Source organism: Lemur catta, chromosome 2, assembly GCF_020740605.2.
Source record: "Lemur catta isolate mLemCat1 chromosome 2, mLemCat1.pri, whole genome shotgun sequence".
NCBI lineage: Eukaryota > Metazoa > Chordata > Mammalia > Primates > Lemuridae > Lemur > Lemur catta.
The window spans coordinates 16,256,167-16,273,333 of NC_059129.1; the positions used below are offsets into that span (position 1 = coordinate 16,256,167).

The following is a 17,167-nucleotide window of genomic DNA, read 5'->3' on the forward strand; positions in this document are numbered from 1 at the left end:
AATAAATTCCTCAAAATATTTGGGGATATTCCTAGGCTCTTCGTTCCATTCCAGTGGCTTGTCTACAGATTCCTTCCCCAGTCTAAACTATTTAATCTATTTTAATTATTGTCATTTGGTATCTGGTACAGCTATTTTTTTTTTTTGTAATTCTCTTCCTTCTCATAACTCTCCTGGATATTCTCACATATCTACTTTTTCTCTGGAAATTCAGTGTTGGCAGATTTAGTTAGCAATCCCTGGAAGATTCATTCTCTCCTTCCGCAGTGTTGTGGGGTGTGAGTGGGGGGAGCTGATGCCCCTTTTGAGACTACATTTCCTAGTACTCTTGGCATCTAAGGTGTGGCCACATGTCTAGTTCACACCAATGGAATGTGGGTGGAAGTGATATGGGTCACTTTTGGCCTGATGTAGCTAAGAAATGGGTCTGCTCCACTGCCTTGTTTTCCTTCTCTGGCAAACTTGGAAGCCAATTATTGAAAGGGGGGGGGCTGGGCACGGTGGCTCATGCCTGTAATCGTAGCACTCTGGGAGGCTGAAGCAGGTAGATCGTTTGTGCTCAGGAGTTCGAGACCAGCCTGACCAAGAGCGAGACCCCGTCTCTACTAAAAATAGAAAGAAATTATACGGACAACTAAAAATATACACAGAAAAAATTAGCCCGGCATGGTGCCGCATGCCTGTAGTCCCAGCTACTCGGGAGGCTGAGGCAGGAGGATTGCTTGAGCCCAGGAGTTTGAGGTTGCTGTGAGCTAGGTTGATGCTACGGCACTCTAGCCTGGGCAACAGAGCGAGACTCTGTCTCAAAAAAAAAAAAAAAAAAAAAAAGAAAGAAAAGAAAAGAAAATGGGGGACATACAAGATGGGAGGAGCTGGTCTTTGAATCACTGCATAGATGGTCTCTTTCTGAACACTCAGGAGTGATTAAACAAGAACAAAAATAACCCACACGATGTCTTCAAGCCATTGAGGTTAAGGGTTTATACGTTACAACACAACCCATATATTTACTACCATGTTGCTGAGTTCTCCTAAACTCCTGTTGTGTCTTACTTAGGGTGGCATTAAAAAGAAAACTGACATCATTACAATATTGAACATGATGTCTTTCTATTTAGTTAAGCCTACTATTATGATCAGTGGCAGAATTTACAACATATATTTGGCATCATTCAAAGATACTGACAATTGATACATTGGTTGACATGTTTCATATATCTCTCTGTGCAGACAGTTGCATATGGTACAGTCTATGTATTTAATTTTATCACATTGGAATCATATGATACATGCTGTTCTATAAACTGCATTTTTGCTTCAATATTGCCACAGTCATACATAGCAACCTATTAATATAAGTTAGTAGAGGTTTTTTTCTCAAATGGCTATATAGTAAGTATTTTTGATGCTGTGGAATATCAGGATATTATGTAGATAATAACCATTTTAAAGGTAAAAAAAATAACCTTCTTAGCCTCTAGTCTATAAAATAATAAGCAACTACCCAAAGTTGGCCCATAGGCTGCAGTTTGCCAACCCTAATTTACATCACCATTTAAAAAACAACTAACTTAGGTAGTCTTCTAATGATGTACATTTATGTAGCTTGCATATTAATTTGCTCCTGTAAATAGTGCAATGAACATCTTTGTATGTATATATATCGCTAAGGGTAAATTTCTAGAAATGGAGTTATTGGGTCAAAGCATTTGACATTTTACTCTTTGCTAAATATTGTCAAAATATACATTTATATCCTCACCAATTATGCACAAGAGAGACTGTTTTACTCTATCCTTATCAACACTAGATTTTACCAATCTTTTCTCTTATTTGAAAGGATAGCTTTATTTCCTACAGAGGGTTTCAGCACGCAGGGTGGTCACTCTGGTCATTCTGACATGCTTGGAAGCAATTGCCATGGGCAGAAGTCGAATGTACTTCAAGGGAGGAAAAATGAGAACAAGAATTTATGCTGAGCTGGGTGGCTAAATGTACAGGAATATTTATGAAAAGAGAAATATGTGCATACACAGTTGAATTTCATGCTCCTTCATGGGATCCATGTTCAGAAATGGCAGTCTTAGCATGATCCAAGGGTGGATTTGTTGGTCCTCTGACGTCAAAATGTGAAGCAGAAGACATGAAAACCCTCTCTGCACAGCCTCTACAGACTGGTCAGAAGCACTCTATGGTTGGTGTACCCTTGTCAAGAAGGAATGCTGGTCATTGGTGAGCGAGGATGGATCATGAGATTGGTTTCTGTTAGACCTTAGGGAAGAAAGCCTCCTGGCTGCAAGGGAGGGGTTACAATGAGGCCTGTCTGACCTCTCCTCCCCTTGTGGCTGGGCACTCAGTTTTAAGGTTTCTCTGGGGTCCCCTTGTCCAAAGGAGTTCTGTTCAGTGGACAGGGCCTTGGGATTTCATTTTAGTTCACATTTCCCCCTTCTGGCCAAGATATGCCAGAGGGAACATCAATAGCCAAGCTTTTATTTTGTACCATCATTGCCCGGGTGTGTGGCCACCTACCCTGGTTCCATCCAGGCCCTCAGTGGGACCTCTATGGCCAAGAGACCTAGAGCCCAAACTCTTACAGCCAATTAAATGTTCTGGGCCAGATGGGAATGTTTTCTGAAGAAGTTAGAAGTTCTGGAGAAGAAGGAGAATAAAATAAATTCGGAGAAGATCCTTAATTAAGGCCAAGATCGGTTCCCTAACTCTGCCCCAGTGCAGTATTTCCTCATCCTGAAGTCCATTTACACAAATGAAATAGAACTAAATGAGTCTGTCAAAAGATATTGTTGGTTTCTGTTTTTAGGTAGTTTACCTCTTGTAGAGATATTTTACCTCTTAAAAGTATAGTCTTTAGAGTTAGCAAACTGACAGACACTAATTGTATATGGTCTTTAGTGAGTCAGCAGGTCTTCGAACTTGTTTCTTGTCTGCAAACTGGGAACAGTATCTACCTTAGGATTACCATGAGGAATACGCAGAATAATGTTTACTGAATGCTCAGTACAAGGCCTGGGCTAGGACTTCCTGGCTGTTAACCTTTATTGTTATTGAAAACAATTTCATAGTAATGCCTTTCTAACTTTGCTTATTTTTATAATTACATTTTATGATGGAAAAATATTATAGCTGATGTCATAGAGATTGAATTCAGTATTGTCTTCTTAGGTGCCATAGATCCACCTACAGATTTCCTTTTGATTATGTCTGGAAGTTAACTTCGTAAGAACAGACTGGTTTCATTTTTAACTTTTTATTTGAGTATAACATGCACACAGCAAAGTACACAAATTCTACTAATAGCTCTATGAATTTTCACAAAGTGAACTTAATCATCCACACAATGAAATAGAGGTGACAACACCCCAAAAGTCTCCAAGAACTCTGGCCAGCAACTACCTCCTAAAGCTAACAGCATGTTCAGCTTTACCGAGGTTTGAGCTTCATGATCCACAGTATGTACTCTTTGGTGTCTGGTGTCTTTCATATTGTGTTTGTGAAATTTATCCAGTTGCTAACTAGCACACATAATTTACATTTCCTATGATGCTTTCTCTCTACTCCCTTTGAAAACATTATCATACGGTGGGCATGTGGCTCACACCTATAATCCCAGCACTTTGGGAAGTTGAGGCTGGAAGGTCACTTGAGGGCAGGAATTCAAGACTAGCCTGGGCAATATAGCCAGAATCCATCTGTGCAAAAAATTAGCCAGGTGTGGTGGAACACGCCTGTCGTCCTAGCTATGCAGCAGACTGAGCTAGGAGGATCCCTTGAACCTATGAATTCAAGGTTATAAGTCTGCTACGATTGGGCCACTGCACTCCAGCCTGGGCAACAGAATGAGACTCTGTCTCAAGCAAAACAAAACAAAAACATTATCAAATCTTATCTTAAGGGTAGTATATCCATTATACCTCAATCAAGCTGTTAGAACAAAAATATTATTATATGTTAGTTGAGATTACATGCTTCTTCCACCTTTGCCAGCAATGGATGTTAATTAGCTTAAAACTTTTTTCTACAAATCTAATGGTGAAAATGTTATTACTGTTGCTTTAATTTGAAAATTTTCTGGTTATTCCAGAGATTAAGTGTCTTTTTGTGTTTACTGGACATTTAGATTTCCTCTTCTATAGAGTTATTGAATTTGGATAATAGAGGAAAAGATAAAAGGGAAAGAAAAGATGACATGGGAGTATTCTGATTATTCCCATAAAATTCGTTCCTAGTGTCAAGCTCCGAGTAAGCTCTCAGGAAATGGTAGCCATTTTCTATTGTTCAAAACATGCAGAGGGGGAGAAGATGGACCCTTGCTGACGAGATGTAGTGGACGGCTTTCTTAGTTCAAGGACTTTCTGGCTGTAAAGAGTTCTGAAATTGCCAACATGTTTGCTTACTAGTGACTTAAAAGACATTCAACACTTTGAACTTGACACTGCAGGGGAGAAAAGAAGATGCCGGTGACTTCCATGAGGAAGGAAGTTGCTCAGGTTCAAACTAATGCTGCAATTTGAGCAGACATGTAAAAACTAGACTCATTTCCAACAGCTAAGTTGCCCTAAGTGCCAAGTGATCGTAAACTGAAAATGATTATTTAGATAGAAGTAAAGCCACGGTTTCAGAAGAGAATGAGAGCTTTTGCTTTGTGTTTCCATGGTTGTCCACAGAACACAAATCTCAGGATCAGTCCAAATTATGGAGCCTCTGCATGGTGGAGGCTCAAAATACACATACATTGAATAATATACATTGGAAAAAATGCACATATTTTATATTTCATTCTTAAATAACTATAAATAATTTGAAATTAAATAACATTCATTCATTTTGTCTGTTTTATTTTTTTAAACAGTGTCTTGTTCTGTCACCCAGAGTACAGTGGCACAATCATAGCTCACTGCAGCCTCCAATGCTTAGGCTGAAGTGATCCTCCTGCCTCAGCCTCCCAAGTAGCTGGGATCACAGGTGCACATAACTCTGCCAGGCTAATATTTGTATTTTTTTGTAGAGATAGGGTCTCACTATTGCCCAGGCTTGTCTTGAACTCTTGGCCTCAAGCAAGTCTCCCCCCTTGACCTCCTGAAGCACTAGGGCAACAGGCATGAGCCACTGTGCCTGGCCTTTCATTCTTAAATACTACCATTACTTAACATGGGCTGGGTGTGCCAATGGGGCACTGCATAATTTCATAGACTTTAGAATCATATTGGATACTGCCACCTCATTTCCTGTTCCACATTGGTTTTCGTGAAGTCCTTGCATGTTATGATGGCAACTGCCATAAAACCAGCATCATAGAGATATACTGTCACTGAAAGGAATATAGGGCCATATAACGTTAAAACAGTAAATTACTGAGCTAGTAGATCCCATGGTGTCTGATAGACATTGAGCATCACTGTGTTTCTCTTGGAGTTTAAAATATCCAGAGCCCCTCTGTGAGTGCACTGTAGTTCCTTGGGGTGCCCTGGCACAGAATCTGGAAACTGCAGATTAATTTAACATGAAGTCTGCAGTAGGTGGTCTTGGGGTTGGTCTGGTGGCACGGTGATGTCATCAAGGATCCACTCTCTGTGTCGTTGCACCTCATGGTCTCAAGATGGCTGCCATGGCACCAGTATCACATTCTTGCACAACAGTGCAGTCATCAACTTCAAGAAAGGAGTGAAGGGCAATGTGCCTTGGTAAAATGTGATATTTCATTCTCCATTTGTTCCTGGTGATAGTTGGCAGACAGGGTGGGTATAGATGAAGAGATGTCTTGAACTGTTGCCATTCACACAGAGATAAAAATTACAGGCCTTGTTCATGTCAACTAGACCTGGAATTGGGACACTGGAAGTCTGCCAACCAAAGAATTTCTTAGGAAAATACTATCTCCTTAGCCCACTGGGTATTGTAATGGTTTTGGGGGAGACCAGTACATTGTGTAGGAACTTGGGGCATGCAAAAATTCTCATGCAGTGAAAATACATTATTTTGCTTGAATGATATTCAGACTTTCTCTGCAGATCCACTGGTTTTGGAGCTCTATGGAATCCAACCTTTCCTCTAGTGAAGGAGGGGCTTGTCCAGAGGCCTAACATCTAGTTGGGCCAGGAGTCAGGAAGATCAGATTTCTGATCTGAGATTTGAATAAGGAATAGAAGTTGGCCAGAGGGCAAATGAAGACTCCAAACAGAGGGGTGGGATGGGCAGGGAGGGTGAGTGCGCCTGACTCATCTGAGAAAGTGTTTCATGTTCATATGGCAAGAGACAAACTGGGGCTAGGACTTAATGCCTGTGTGGCTTGCAAAGGGAGTTTGATTTTGTCCTGAAACCATGGGAGATGCTGAAAGGTTTTAAGTCAGGGAAGGACTCAATTGCAAGCACAGTCTGAGTAATAGCAACCACCATGTGGCAGAAATTGCACGGTATTCATAAAATGCCTCTCTTTTCCTCCTGGGTACACAGCTAGACTACATCTCCCTGATCGCTTGCAGTCAGGGGAAGCCATGTGACTGAGATCTAGCCCATCAAATATGGATGAAACAGATATTTACCATTTTTAGGCCCAATCCATAATAACCTCTTGCACAACCCTCCACATTGTCTCTTTCCCTATTTGCTGGATGATATTCAAGGACTTAGATGAGGAAGCTCCAAGATGGAAGTGGTCTGGATCCCTGAGTCACCCTTGAGTCACCATTTGGTAAAGAGCCTCCTGTGTACTATTATATGAGCAAAGAATCAACTTCTATTATGCTAAGTCATTGCAATGTTGGTTTTTTTTTTTTTTAAAGCAATTAGCCTGCTCTAACACAAACCAAAACAAGAGCTGCTATTTCTTGGGTACTTGCTCTGAATTGGGCACTGTGCTAAGTGCATTGCCTCATTTCATACACACAAGATCCCTATGGGGATGGGGACCGCCATTACCACCGTGCCCTGCTGGCTCCCAGTGTGAAAGGAATGGATGACGGTTGGGTGAGGCAAGGAGACCAGGTGAGGAGTTATTATAGCACTCCACTCCAGCAGGGAGTTCCTGCTGTGAAATGGGTTAAATAATAGGATACTATAAGTATGAATTACATCTAGTTGTCCAGTGCTGGGCCTAGCATCTGGAAGGTGTATAACGAATGTTAGTTTGATGTTTCTCAAGGGACCAAGCAAGCACTGCTGAAGGCCTGGGTGAAAACAGGAGAGACTTATTCTGGAAGCAGCACTGGCAGGACTTGAGCAAAGAATGAGGGAGATGGAGAAGCTGAGGATTGGACAACTGTCTTCGTTGCTGTTTACAGGGAATCTGAAGGAAGGTGTAAGAAACATCTTAGACCACATGTTGTGGGATAGGGTGGAGGGAGAGAATAGAGCTAAAGACATTGGAAGAAAGCAGATCCTGAAACTTTCTGAGATGAGCAGATGTTCAACAGAAGTCCTGGATTCCCAAGCCTCGTGCTGACAAAGGCTGTCAACCAACTGTCCCAGCTCTGTCCAGATACATCCACGTCTGTCCTGAAACAGATACTTTGAATCTACACAAACATGGGTGAGTTCTTTAACGTACTTGTGCCTCATTTTTCTCACCTGAAGATGGGGATAAGAAGTAATGGGACTTACAAAGTTGTTGTGAATATGTGCAGAGTGCTCAGCACGGTGTTGGACATGTAGTTAGTAATGGTAGAAATGGTCCTTAAAATTCCCTTATCTGTAATATTATTTCTCTGTCTCTAGCTAGACATACAAACACTCAGACTGTGGCTATGAGCACGGAGCAGAATCCTCGCCTGTTTGTTCACTGCTACAACTCCAGCCAGCCCTTAGAACAGTGACTGTCTCACAGTAGCTATTTACACATTTGGAGATTGAAAGAATAAGAAAACCCATCTCTCCCTCCCTCCATACCTTTCATTCATCCGTTCCTTCTTCCTTCCATCCATCCATCCATCCATCTTTCCATCCGTCCATCCACCCACCCACCCATCGATCCATCCATCTTAGAAAGGCAGTAGAATGTACTGGCTTAGCCCATAGGCTTTTATTTTTTCAATTGTGGTAAAATATACATAAAATGTACCATTTTAACCATTTTTAAGTTAAAATGGTTACAGTTAAGTTACATTGAGTCTATTCACATTATTACGCAACTATCTCTATCATCAATCTCCAAAACTTTTTCATCCTCCCAAACAGAAAATCTGTACCAATTAACCACTAACTCCCCTTTCTCCCTTCTACCCGTCCACTGGGAACCACCATTCTGCCTTCTGTGTCTATGAATTTGACTACTATAGGTGTTTCATGTAAGTGGAATCATATACAGTGTCTGTCCTTTTGTGACAGCCCACAAGTTTTGTGATCATATAAGCTGTACAATCCTGGGAAAGTCAACCTTCCTGAAACTCCACTTCCAATTACAAACTGATTGTAATAATAGTAACTACCTCATAGGGTTGCTGTGAGCTTTAAATGAGATACTACATATAAAGTAGTTAGTCCAGTGCCTGGCACATAGCACATGCTCAATAAACATTAGTTATACCTAAAACATATATTTTAAATTAATGGACACCGGTATTGTGCTTATTATGTCTGGCACTGTCTTCAGCACTTTACAAATATTAGCCCATTTAAACTCACAACGACCCTGTGACATGACTACTGTCACTACCATCCATGCTTGACAGAGGAGAAAACAAAGGAGCAGGGAGATCGAGGCACGTGCTCAGGGTTACGTGGCTGGTTCATGTCAGAGCTGGGATTTAAATACAGGAAGCCGGTTTCCAAGATGCACAGGTTTTAGCACCGCACCACGTGGCCTCTTGCTTATCTACGCTGCTTCACCCAGAGGGGGATCATCTTCTGCCACTGGGTCCCGGGTCAGGCCATCAGGGTGAGGGCAGGTGCTGGGGCCTCAGGTAGAAGGAGATGCCTGTGGGCATCCAGGGAAAAACAATCGAAGATGAGTTTGCTGTTTCTCAACCTGAGAGGTCCCAACGCGATGGGGCTCTGTGCGTGCCCCTTGACACGCGCTGGCCTTATGTGAACCATGGAGAGCTGGAGTGCGAGGCCTGGTGCGCTCCGTCCAGGTGACGTAGCCAAGCCAGAGCCTTTCCCCTCATTGGCAGGAAGCTCAGCAATTCTTGACTCCCCACCCCAGCCCTGCCCTGGCGAGATGAAATAAAAAAGTTTCTTCTTCTGGGCTTCAGGGCCACCACCCATGAGGACTTTATTGGCTTCTGAGCACTGTCAGTGACCCTCTGCAGCCCTTTAAAAGAGGCAGAGCTTGTAGTGTGGGACCAGTGGAGACAAGAGTGCCCAGGACAACAGGTGCGGGTTTCCCAGCAGCTCAGGCAAGAACCCTGGGGCTTGTGCCGTCCTGTCTTGATGTCTATAGAGGTGAGCCCACTGCCGCGTCTTCCTCTGCAGCCTGGCACAGCGAGGGGTGGCTGCGAATGAATTCAAGGTTGGGGGTTGGGACTTCCTGTCCGGGCTCTCCTGACACCCATGTCTACTGTCCCTTTTCCCTGCGGCAGGTAGCTATGTGTGACTCTGACTTTGGCAATGACCAGGCGAAGGAGCCGAGCGTGGGTGACAGGTGGCGTGTGTCCTGGTACCAGCGGCTGGTGCAGCCCTGCCTGGCTGAACTGCTGGGCTCTGCCTTCTTCGTGTTCATCGGGTGCATGTCAGTCATTGAGAACGCGACAAACATGGGGCTGCTGCAGCCAGCCCTGGCCCACGGGCTGGCCCTGGGCATCCTCATTGCCACACTGGGGAACATCAGGTGAGACCAGCCCCAAGCACTCAGCCTGGGGCTCCCGTGGGAAGCTGGGGTGGGGGCAAAGCTGTGGTCAGGCCCTGTCACCACTCAGGACTCCAGGGAGCGCTGTGGGGTGGGGCCTCAGCCTGCCTGGGGTCCTCTCCTCACTCTGCAGCCCGTGAGCGCCTGGGTTCGGGCAAGTCCCTCTCCAAACTATAAAATGGGAACAGGAGCGTATTTTTTCAATGATTTTTTCCCAGGCCAACATGGATATCTTGCTCACCACGTACCAGGCAATATTCTAAGCACTTTATAGATATTAATTACCCAATCTTCACAACAACCTTGTGGGGTAGGTCCTGTTATTAGTCCCATTTTACAGCTGTAAAATGCTGTGTCACCTGTCTCAGGTTATAGGGCTAGAAAGTGACAGAGCCAGGAACCAAGTCCAAGCTGTCTGGCTCCAGCACCCAAACCCAAGTGCCTTAAGTTAGGGGGTGGGGGGCATTGAGAATGAAATGAAGCCCTCAGCACACGCCACGCACTCAGCCGGTACTGGCTGCTGTGTTGTTGTTACCACTACAAGAGGCTTAGGGAAAGCAGAGATTGTTGCAGAGGAACCGACCGGGGGCTTCCCCACTAGGCCAGTCGAGTGGTGACCAGGAGGGCAGGCAGAGGGGACAGGCTCCTCTGGCTCCGCTCTCACTCGGGTGGGGGCTCAATGGGGAGGGCTGTGGGGAGGTTGGCAGGTTCCCAGGAAAAGCGCCTAGCAGGAGGATCTGGGACGAGGTTGGCCTACATTGAATCTCACTGAGAAAATAGATCTGAATAGGAAAATTAAGATACTATTTCTGAGAAAACCAGAATGGAAAGAGAACTTTAACATCTCCTTAAATGTCTAAGGGAGGCTGTGAGCAGAACGAAAAGCACACAACCTTCTGTTCAGATGGGTCTGGGGGTGAATGCAACCTTTGTCACATCTTTGCTGGGTCACCAGGGCAAGCTGCTGAACCTCTGTGTGCAGTGGTGCAAATGTGGGTAATAATAACAGCTGATATTTGTTATTACTAACTATAGAGACAGTACTATCTGCTGTACATGTATTAATACATTACATCTTTGCAACAGCCTTGTCAGGTGAGGATCACTGGAGCACAGAGAGATAATGAACTTGCCCAAGGTCACACAGCTATGCAGTGGCACAGCTGGGGTTTGAACCCAGGCCAGCTGGCAGGAGAGACCATCTCTCAGGCACTGTAGTATCCTTGCCTCTCTGTAATACCAAACTTTTCTTCATTCACTGACTTTTTGCACAAATGTTCATTCAGCAACTCATGCATGCCAGGCATTACTTTGAGGTTGTTGAACAGATCCAAGGTAAGGTATGTAAAGTACCCAGTAAGTGTTCCATAAATATTTGCTAAGAGAGCAATCAATGAATGAACAAAATATTTTGACAGTCTAAGGAACATGTGTGGTCCTCAGGGCATCCAGCCCTCTCCTGTTGGAGCCATGCTCAATCACAGTCTCTCCCTAGGTTGGGCAGATGAGATGGTGGGGCACAGGCTGCTGGCCTCACGGGTTCTAGCTCTGCAGGATCCCTGGGGAGCCAAAGCATCCCCTGTTTGCTTTGGCAGAGCGCAGGCTGAGCTACCTGAGGCCAAGTGGACCTGGCAGCCCCTCTTCCTGACTTTTGGAGACTGAGCACTGGCTGGTGCTTTCATATCATGCGGGAAGCTCACCTGAGGGCCTGGGTGTACAGCTGGGCCTGACAAGCTGGGGGAAGCTGGTCAAGAAGCATCAGAGTATTGGACAAAGTCCTTTTGTCAAGAGCCAAGGTCCTCTGTCCAGTCTCAGCTCAATGCCCTGTGTCCTTTGGAAGTGGGCAGGCTCACTGTTGGGCTCTTAACATCTGGGGCACTTTGGCTCTTGCGTGATGTGGGGGGTCATGGTGTCACTTTCCCTCTTATTGGGGGGTATCGATTCCCGGGAACCAGAGGGATATAACAGGCCAACATCTGAGAACAGTCCCTCCGTCAGAGTGGGGCTGCGACACAATGGGGTGCGGGGACTTGGGGTGCCTCCTGGTTCTCGGGCCAGGGCTGATTGAGCATCTTGATGAACAGGAAGCTCTTTACCCATGAGCAAGACAGGGGCCAGCCAACTGGAAGCTGCCCTCTGACCCTAGGTTCTGATTCGTCTAGCTCCCATGCTCATCCCAAATTCCTGATTCCAAGCCCTGACCTGATTAGGAACCCCACCCACACCCCCGGTTCTCAACACCATTTCCAACCTGAATCCTAACCTCCGAGTTTCACTCCTCACTCTCAGACCACAAGTTGGGATTTCTTGGCTGAGTAGTTACATCCAGAGCTCTCATTCTGAGCCTCAGTATGTATAAGGGGGGCCAGGGCTACTAATTCATCAGAATCTGGGGTTTCAGTCTCACCTGCAGCCATATCTCTGGAGGCTGGAAGAAGCTCTCAGGGAGTCTAGAAGGAGTTATGGGACAGTCTTCCCACATGTTCTTCCTTTGGGGCCACCCTGGGGTCTAGGGTTAGGCTTAGGGGCTGCTCTTCCCTTTGCTTAGCAACCCCAGTGCCTCTCACCCCACCACCCAGCACCTCAGGGAAAATGGGAGCCATCTGGTGCCTCTTCCTATCTGGGCTGGATCCTGGACTGACATTGGCCCTGTAAGGCCAGCCTGGGGGGCTGCTGGGGACACACTCTCTCAGGTGACAGACTCATGGTTGGCCCTGGACAGGGGCCTCATGACTTTCTTCTGCTCTTGTGGGTTACAGTGGGGCACACTTGAACCCTGCAGCATCTCTAATGGCCATGCTGAGCGGAGGCCTCACCCTGATGATGCTTGTTCCCTACTGGATCTCCCAGCTGCTTGGCGGGCTGATCGGGGCTGCCCTGGCCAAGGTGGGTGACCCCCAGGGGGCTGGGCTGGTGGCTGCTGGGGTATGGGGGGGCAGTGGGCACTGGGGAAAGGCCCAACTCTTAGCTTGTTTCTGCTGGTGGAACAGGCTGGACCCTTTCCCACTGAGGTGGAGAATATTATGTGGGCCTCATTCCCTCCAATCCTACCCTGTTCTGTTCCCATCTGGACACAGCCCTTCCCTATAGACCAGAAAACACATTCAGAATTTGGCATTTCTGGCTGTAGAGTTGATTAGGATAGTTCTAATGTTTTTTCATTCATTTACTCATTCATTGATTCACTTGTTCATTCATTCTACAAACATCTCACTAAGCACTGAGGATTCAAGATGCATACGATTATTACCCTTGAGAGAGTCCAGAATTAACTTCTCTGTGTATTCTCTAGTTTGCTTGCCTTTAAACTAAGTTCCCTTTGATGGGAGTGGATATTCAATTCATGGTAGGAATCCTCCTGTCCCATCAGGAAGGCTAGCTCTTCCTCTCTGCTAGAATTTTTATAGCTCTACGTACAATCCAGGATGGACTCCCTCCCTCCTTTCCTCCTCCTCCTCCTTCCCTCTCTCTATTCTTCTTTCCTTCCTTCCTTCCACCCTTAAGTTTCAGTTTAACCAGGGACACTTCAAGACCCGGGCTTGCGTGCTATGGGTGGTGGATGGGAGAGCTGCCAGCCTGACTGTGACTGGCTCTGAAGCTCTCAGTCCTGGCCCACTGCAGGCTTTGGCCCAAAGTCCCATTTTGCTGTATACCTCTGCCCTGGTCTCTCCATGCCACCATGTGAGACCTGCAACCTGTTTCCCTGTCTGTAGAAGGCAGCCTGGACCTTCCCCCTCTAATTCCCTATGGAAAGTGAGTAAGACCCGCCCTCAAGCCCTGCCACGTGAAACTTGTCAAACATGATTCCGACAAGTGCGCAGCAGCAGCTGCCGTTCACGGAGCACACCCTCCTTGCTAAGCACTTTCCACATATTCTTTTATTTCCCAGCAACTTCAAGAGAGACCATAGTGCGTCCTTAGAGAGTACTCACTATGTGCCAGGCATGCCAAGAGCCTTACCTGTGACCTAGGAGCTGTCATCGTCACCCCCATTCTATAGATGGGGAAATGGAGGCACAGAGAAGTGGGTAACTCGCCCATGTTCAGACCGGCTGGTGAGCACCAGAGCTTAGGCGCAGGTCCAGAATCCAGCAGCCTGTGTGCTCCACTGTCTTCCCTCTCTAGGTGCTGTGACCACTCCAAGGCCCATTCACTTATGTTCTTCTTCTCAATGAGGGTCATCTAAATTACATAAGCTCAAGCCCATAACCCTTAGAACAACCTCGGTCGTCCCCACTTTTCAGATGAGGAAAGCGAGGCTCAGAGAGGTCCCATAGCTCACACAGAGTCACACAGTCAGAACTGGGGGAGCTGGGATGTGGACCCAGACATGTCCACCTCCAAACTGACATACCATTTGCTGGCTCTTAAGGTGGGCAGCGTGTACTTTTAGACCCCCTTCCCTCAGCTCCCAGCCATCTCTCTGCCCCCTGTGAGGCTCAGTGGCTTCTCTCCACAGGCAGTGAGTCCTGCGGAGAGGTTCTGGAACGCATCTGGGGCAGCCTTTGTGACGGTCCAGGAGCAGGGGCAGGTGGTGAGGGCGTTGGTGGCGGAAGTCATCCTGACGGTGCTGGTCCTGATCGTGTGCACAGGCACCACCAAACGAAGGACCACACGCCCCGTGGCCCCATTCTGCACCGGCCTGTCTGTCACCATGGCCATCCTGGCAGGGTGAGTGTCCTTCAGCAGTGGGACAACCATGCCCAGACCTGGGCTGTCCTGGCTCTAGAGGAGGTCAGGCTTGAAGGTCACAGCCTCAGTGTTGCAGATGGCGGCAGTGGGCTAGCAACATGGCAGGCGACAGGGAGTGTTGGGGACTGTGGTGTCTAAGCACGTCAGTCAATTCAGCCCTAGTAAATTGTCACTGCATGAGAAGGTGGGTCTCAGGTGACTCTGCTGATTTCATTCAAGGAATATCAGAAATCTGGATTTTTATGTGAAGTTTTCCAATTCTGGTTGTGTGAATAAAACACTCTTATAGGCTATGTTCATTCAGCCCGTGGGAACCCAGATTTTAGCCTCAGGCTTAAAACGAGCACCCACAGCCATTCTCTCATTTATTTTGAATACGTAGCCTTAGGGAGGGATTAAGGAGACAGGTTGGGTCAGGGATTATTTTGCTCATTTTATAGATGAGGAACCTGAGGCTCAGAGAGGATAGAAGGGACTTATTTTAGGTCAATGGCCAGTGGCAAATTAAGTGACAAATCTCGGGCAAGAGGATGAGGGGGCCCCATCCTAATGGCCAACCTCTTCCTTCTTTTGACAGAGAAGCTAGTCTAGTGCTTCTCCTGGGACAGCTCTGTCATGTTTGGGAATGTGTGTTCAGCTGTGGCCATGCTTTGCTGCCCCCTAGTGGCCTGTGGTTCACGTACAAGCCTTTTGACTTGATGGGGGACACAGGTTGGGATGTGGTCTGCAGGACCCCAGCTTGAGTGAATGGGCTGAGGATGCAGACCCAGAACTAGAGAGGTGCACCTGGGGCCTGGGGAACAGTCCCCCTGTAGGAGACTGAAGGCCCAAATTTGTAGCACAACAAGAGTCTCACTGAGTTGGCTGGATTATAGTTAATGCTGTTGTACATTAATTATATATGAGGCATGGGCTCTGCATGCACTTTCTCATTCACTCCTTGACAATAACCTATGGCACAGGCACTTTCACCTCAGTTGAAACACATGAGGTTAAATGAAGGTCCCACAGCTGGAACTAGCTGGGCTGGGCTTTGACTCTAGGTCTGCTGGACTCCAAAGTGGGTGACAACTGCTTGACTTTGCTTCATAGACTTTGAAGAAGACTGAGATCCAGCCTCTCTCCCTGCCATCACCGACCAGGCATTCTTTGCTGGTCATTTTTCCCTTGGGTGTATGGGGAGCGCCAGACTCTATGCTCAGAGAGGAGCCATGCTTTTTGCTTCCCAGTGTTAAGGATGCACCCTGGGAGTCCATGATATGGAAGTTTAGAGAGGGTTTCCAGGGTCTGTGTGCCATAGGCCTAGTTGGGGACTTGACTTTGGGGGAGGTGGGGCCTGGATGGGACTCTGGTGACCAGTGTGCTGGCTGTTTGCAGGGGTAATGTGTCTGGACCCTGCATGAACCCTGCCCGTGCCTTTGGACCTGCCGTGATGGCCAACTACTGGGGCTTCCACTGGATCTACTGGCTGGGCCCACTCCTGGCTGGCCTGCTGGTGGGACTGTTCATTAGGTAGGAGTGTGACTCCGTCACTGGCCCACCTGTGGGCACCTGGTGACTGCTCCAGAGCATCCAGGAATGGAGGGTAGGCTCTCACTTCAGTTTGGAGAGGAAAGAAGGATCCTCTTCAGACACAGAGAACACGGCTCTATCTAGGGCCTTTGGTTGCAAGTGACAGAAACCCATCTCACAACAGTGTATGTCATAAAGGGGAATTCATTAACTCACATAATCCAAAAGTTCAAAGGTAGCAGTGGCTTTGGGTAGAGCTCAAACAACATCTTTCAAGACTTGGTCTTTCTTATAGGCTTTACTTCTCTCTGTGTGGGCTTCCTGCTTAGATGGGCTCTCCAACACAGAAGAAAGTGTTCACCGGCCTCTCTAGGCTTGTGTCCTAGCAGCTTAACAACTCCAGGGGAAACAAAACAACAGCTCTAGCAAAATCCCTAAGTCAGGCATTCACTGGTTTGGACTGGCCCACTTGGGTCACATGCCCACCTCTGAATCCAGACAATCGAGAGGAGGACAGAGAGTTGAGGAGGAGTGGTGCCCACAGGGATGTGGTACAACTCCAGGGGGCCCATCCACATAGGAACACAATGTACATGATGTCCCCAAGAGCATGCATGTAAAAAATACAATGCAGACAGTGCTCCCCAGGGCTATGCAGTGAATAAATAAGAATAATGTTACCAGAAGGAGAAATGGATTCCAGTTAGGAAACACTATAGAGTCCCCTCCATCCTGTTTGACGTCTCCTCAGGCTCTCTTCTTACACTCTGCTCCTTCTGCTCCAGGTAGTGCGGGGATCTCTGTCTGGACTTAGCACATACAAGTTGGGCTTGCCTTGCACTGTCTGGGGAGGACAGGCACTGGGCTGGGCTGGTCTAGATGGCCCACGCTACTGCCCACCTGCAGTACTGGGGGTCCTCAGGACCCAGCCTGTGGCTCTGTGACAAGCATCACTGATCATTCTCTGGCAGCTGCTTTCTCTGGCAGCAGTGAGCATCGTCAGGAAACGGGCTGGAAACCAAACAGGAAATAGTGTCTCCCTCTCCCCAGGGGCATCGGCTCTGAAGGCTGGGAAGGCTCAGGAAGTCATCTCTCTGGAGAATTCTGGGCCTGGAGACATATGATGGAGGGCTGGGTCTCTCCTCCAGGGCTCGGAGACCTCACTGG

At 47.0% G+C, this 17,167-nt stretch overlaps 1 protein-coding gene across 1 annotated transcript; it reads left to right on the top strand.

Moving 5' to 3' along the window:
- Positions 1-2,997: 2,997 nt before the first annotated feature.
- On the top strand, positions 2,998-16,004 carry LOC123632500 (aquaporin-8-like). The gene is made up of 5 exons (XM_045542829.1): positions 2,998-3,015; positions 9,531-9,778; positions 12,556-12,682; positions 14,256-14,467; positions 15,866-16,004. Exons 1-5 carry the CDS (start codon positions 2,998-3,000, stop codon positions 16,002-16,004), a joined length of 744 nt encoding a protein of 247 aa, XP_045398785.1.
- Positions 16,005-17,167: the final 1,163 nt, after the last annotated feature.

Bases quoted from the DNA above. Each gene is read 5' to 3' on its own strand.
- LOC123632500 (XM_045542829.1), top strand. The intron at 9,779-12,555 runs GTGAGACCAGCC...TGTGGGTTACAG, and splicing joins GCCACACTGGGGAACATCAG to TGGGGCACACTTGAACCCTG. The intron at 14,468-15,865 runs GTGAGTGTCCTT...GGCTGTTTGCAG, and splicing joins ACCATGGCCATCCTGGCAGG to GGGTAATGTGTCTGGACCCT.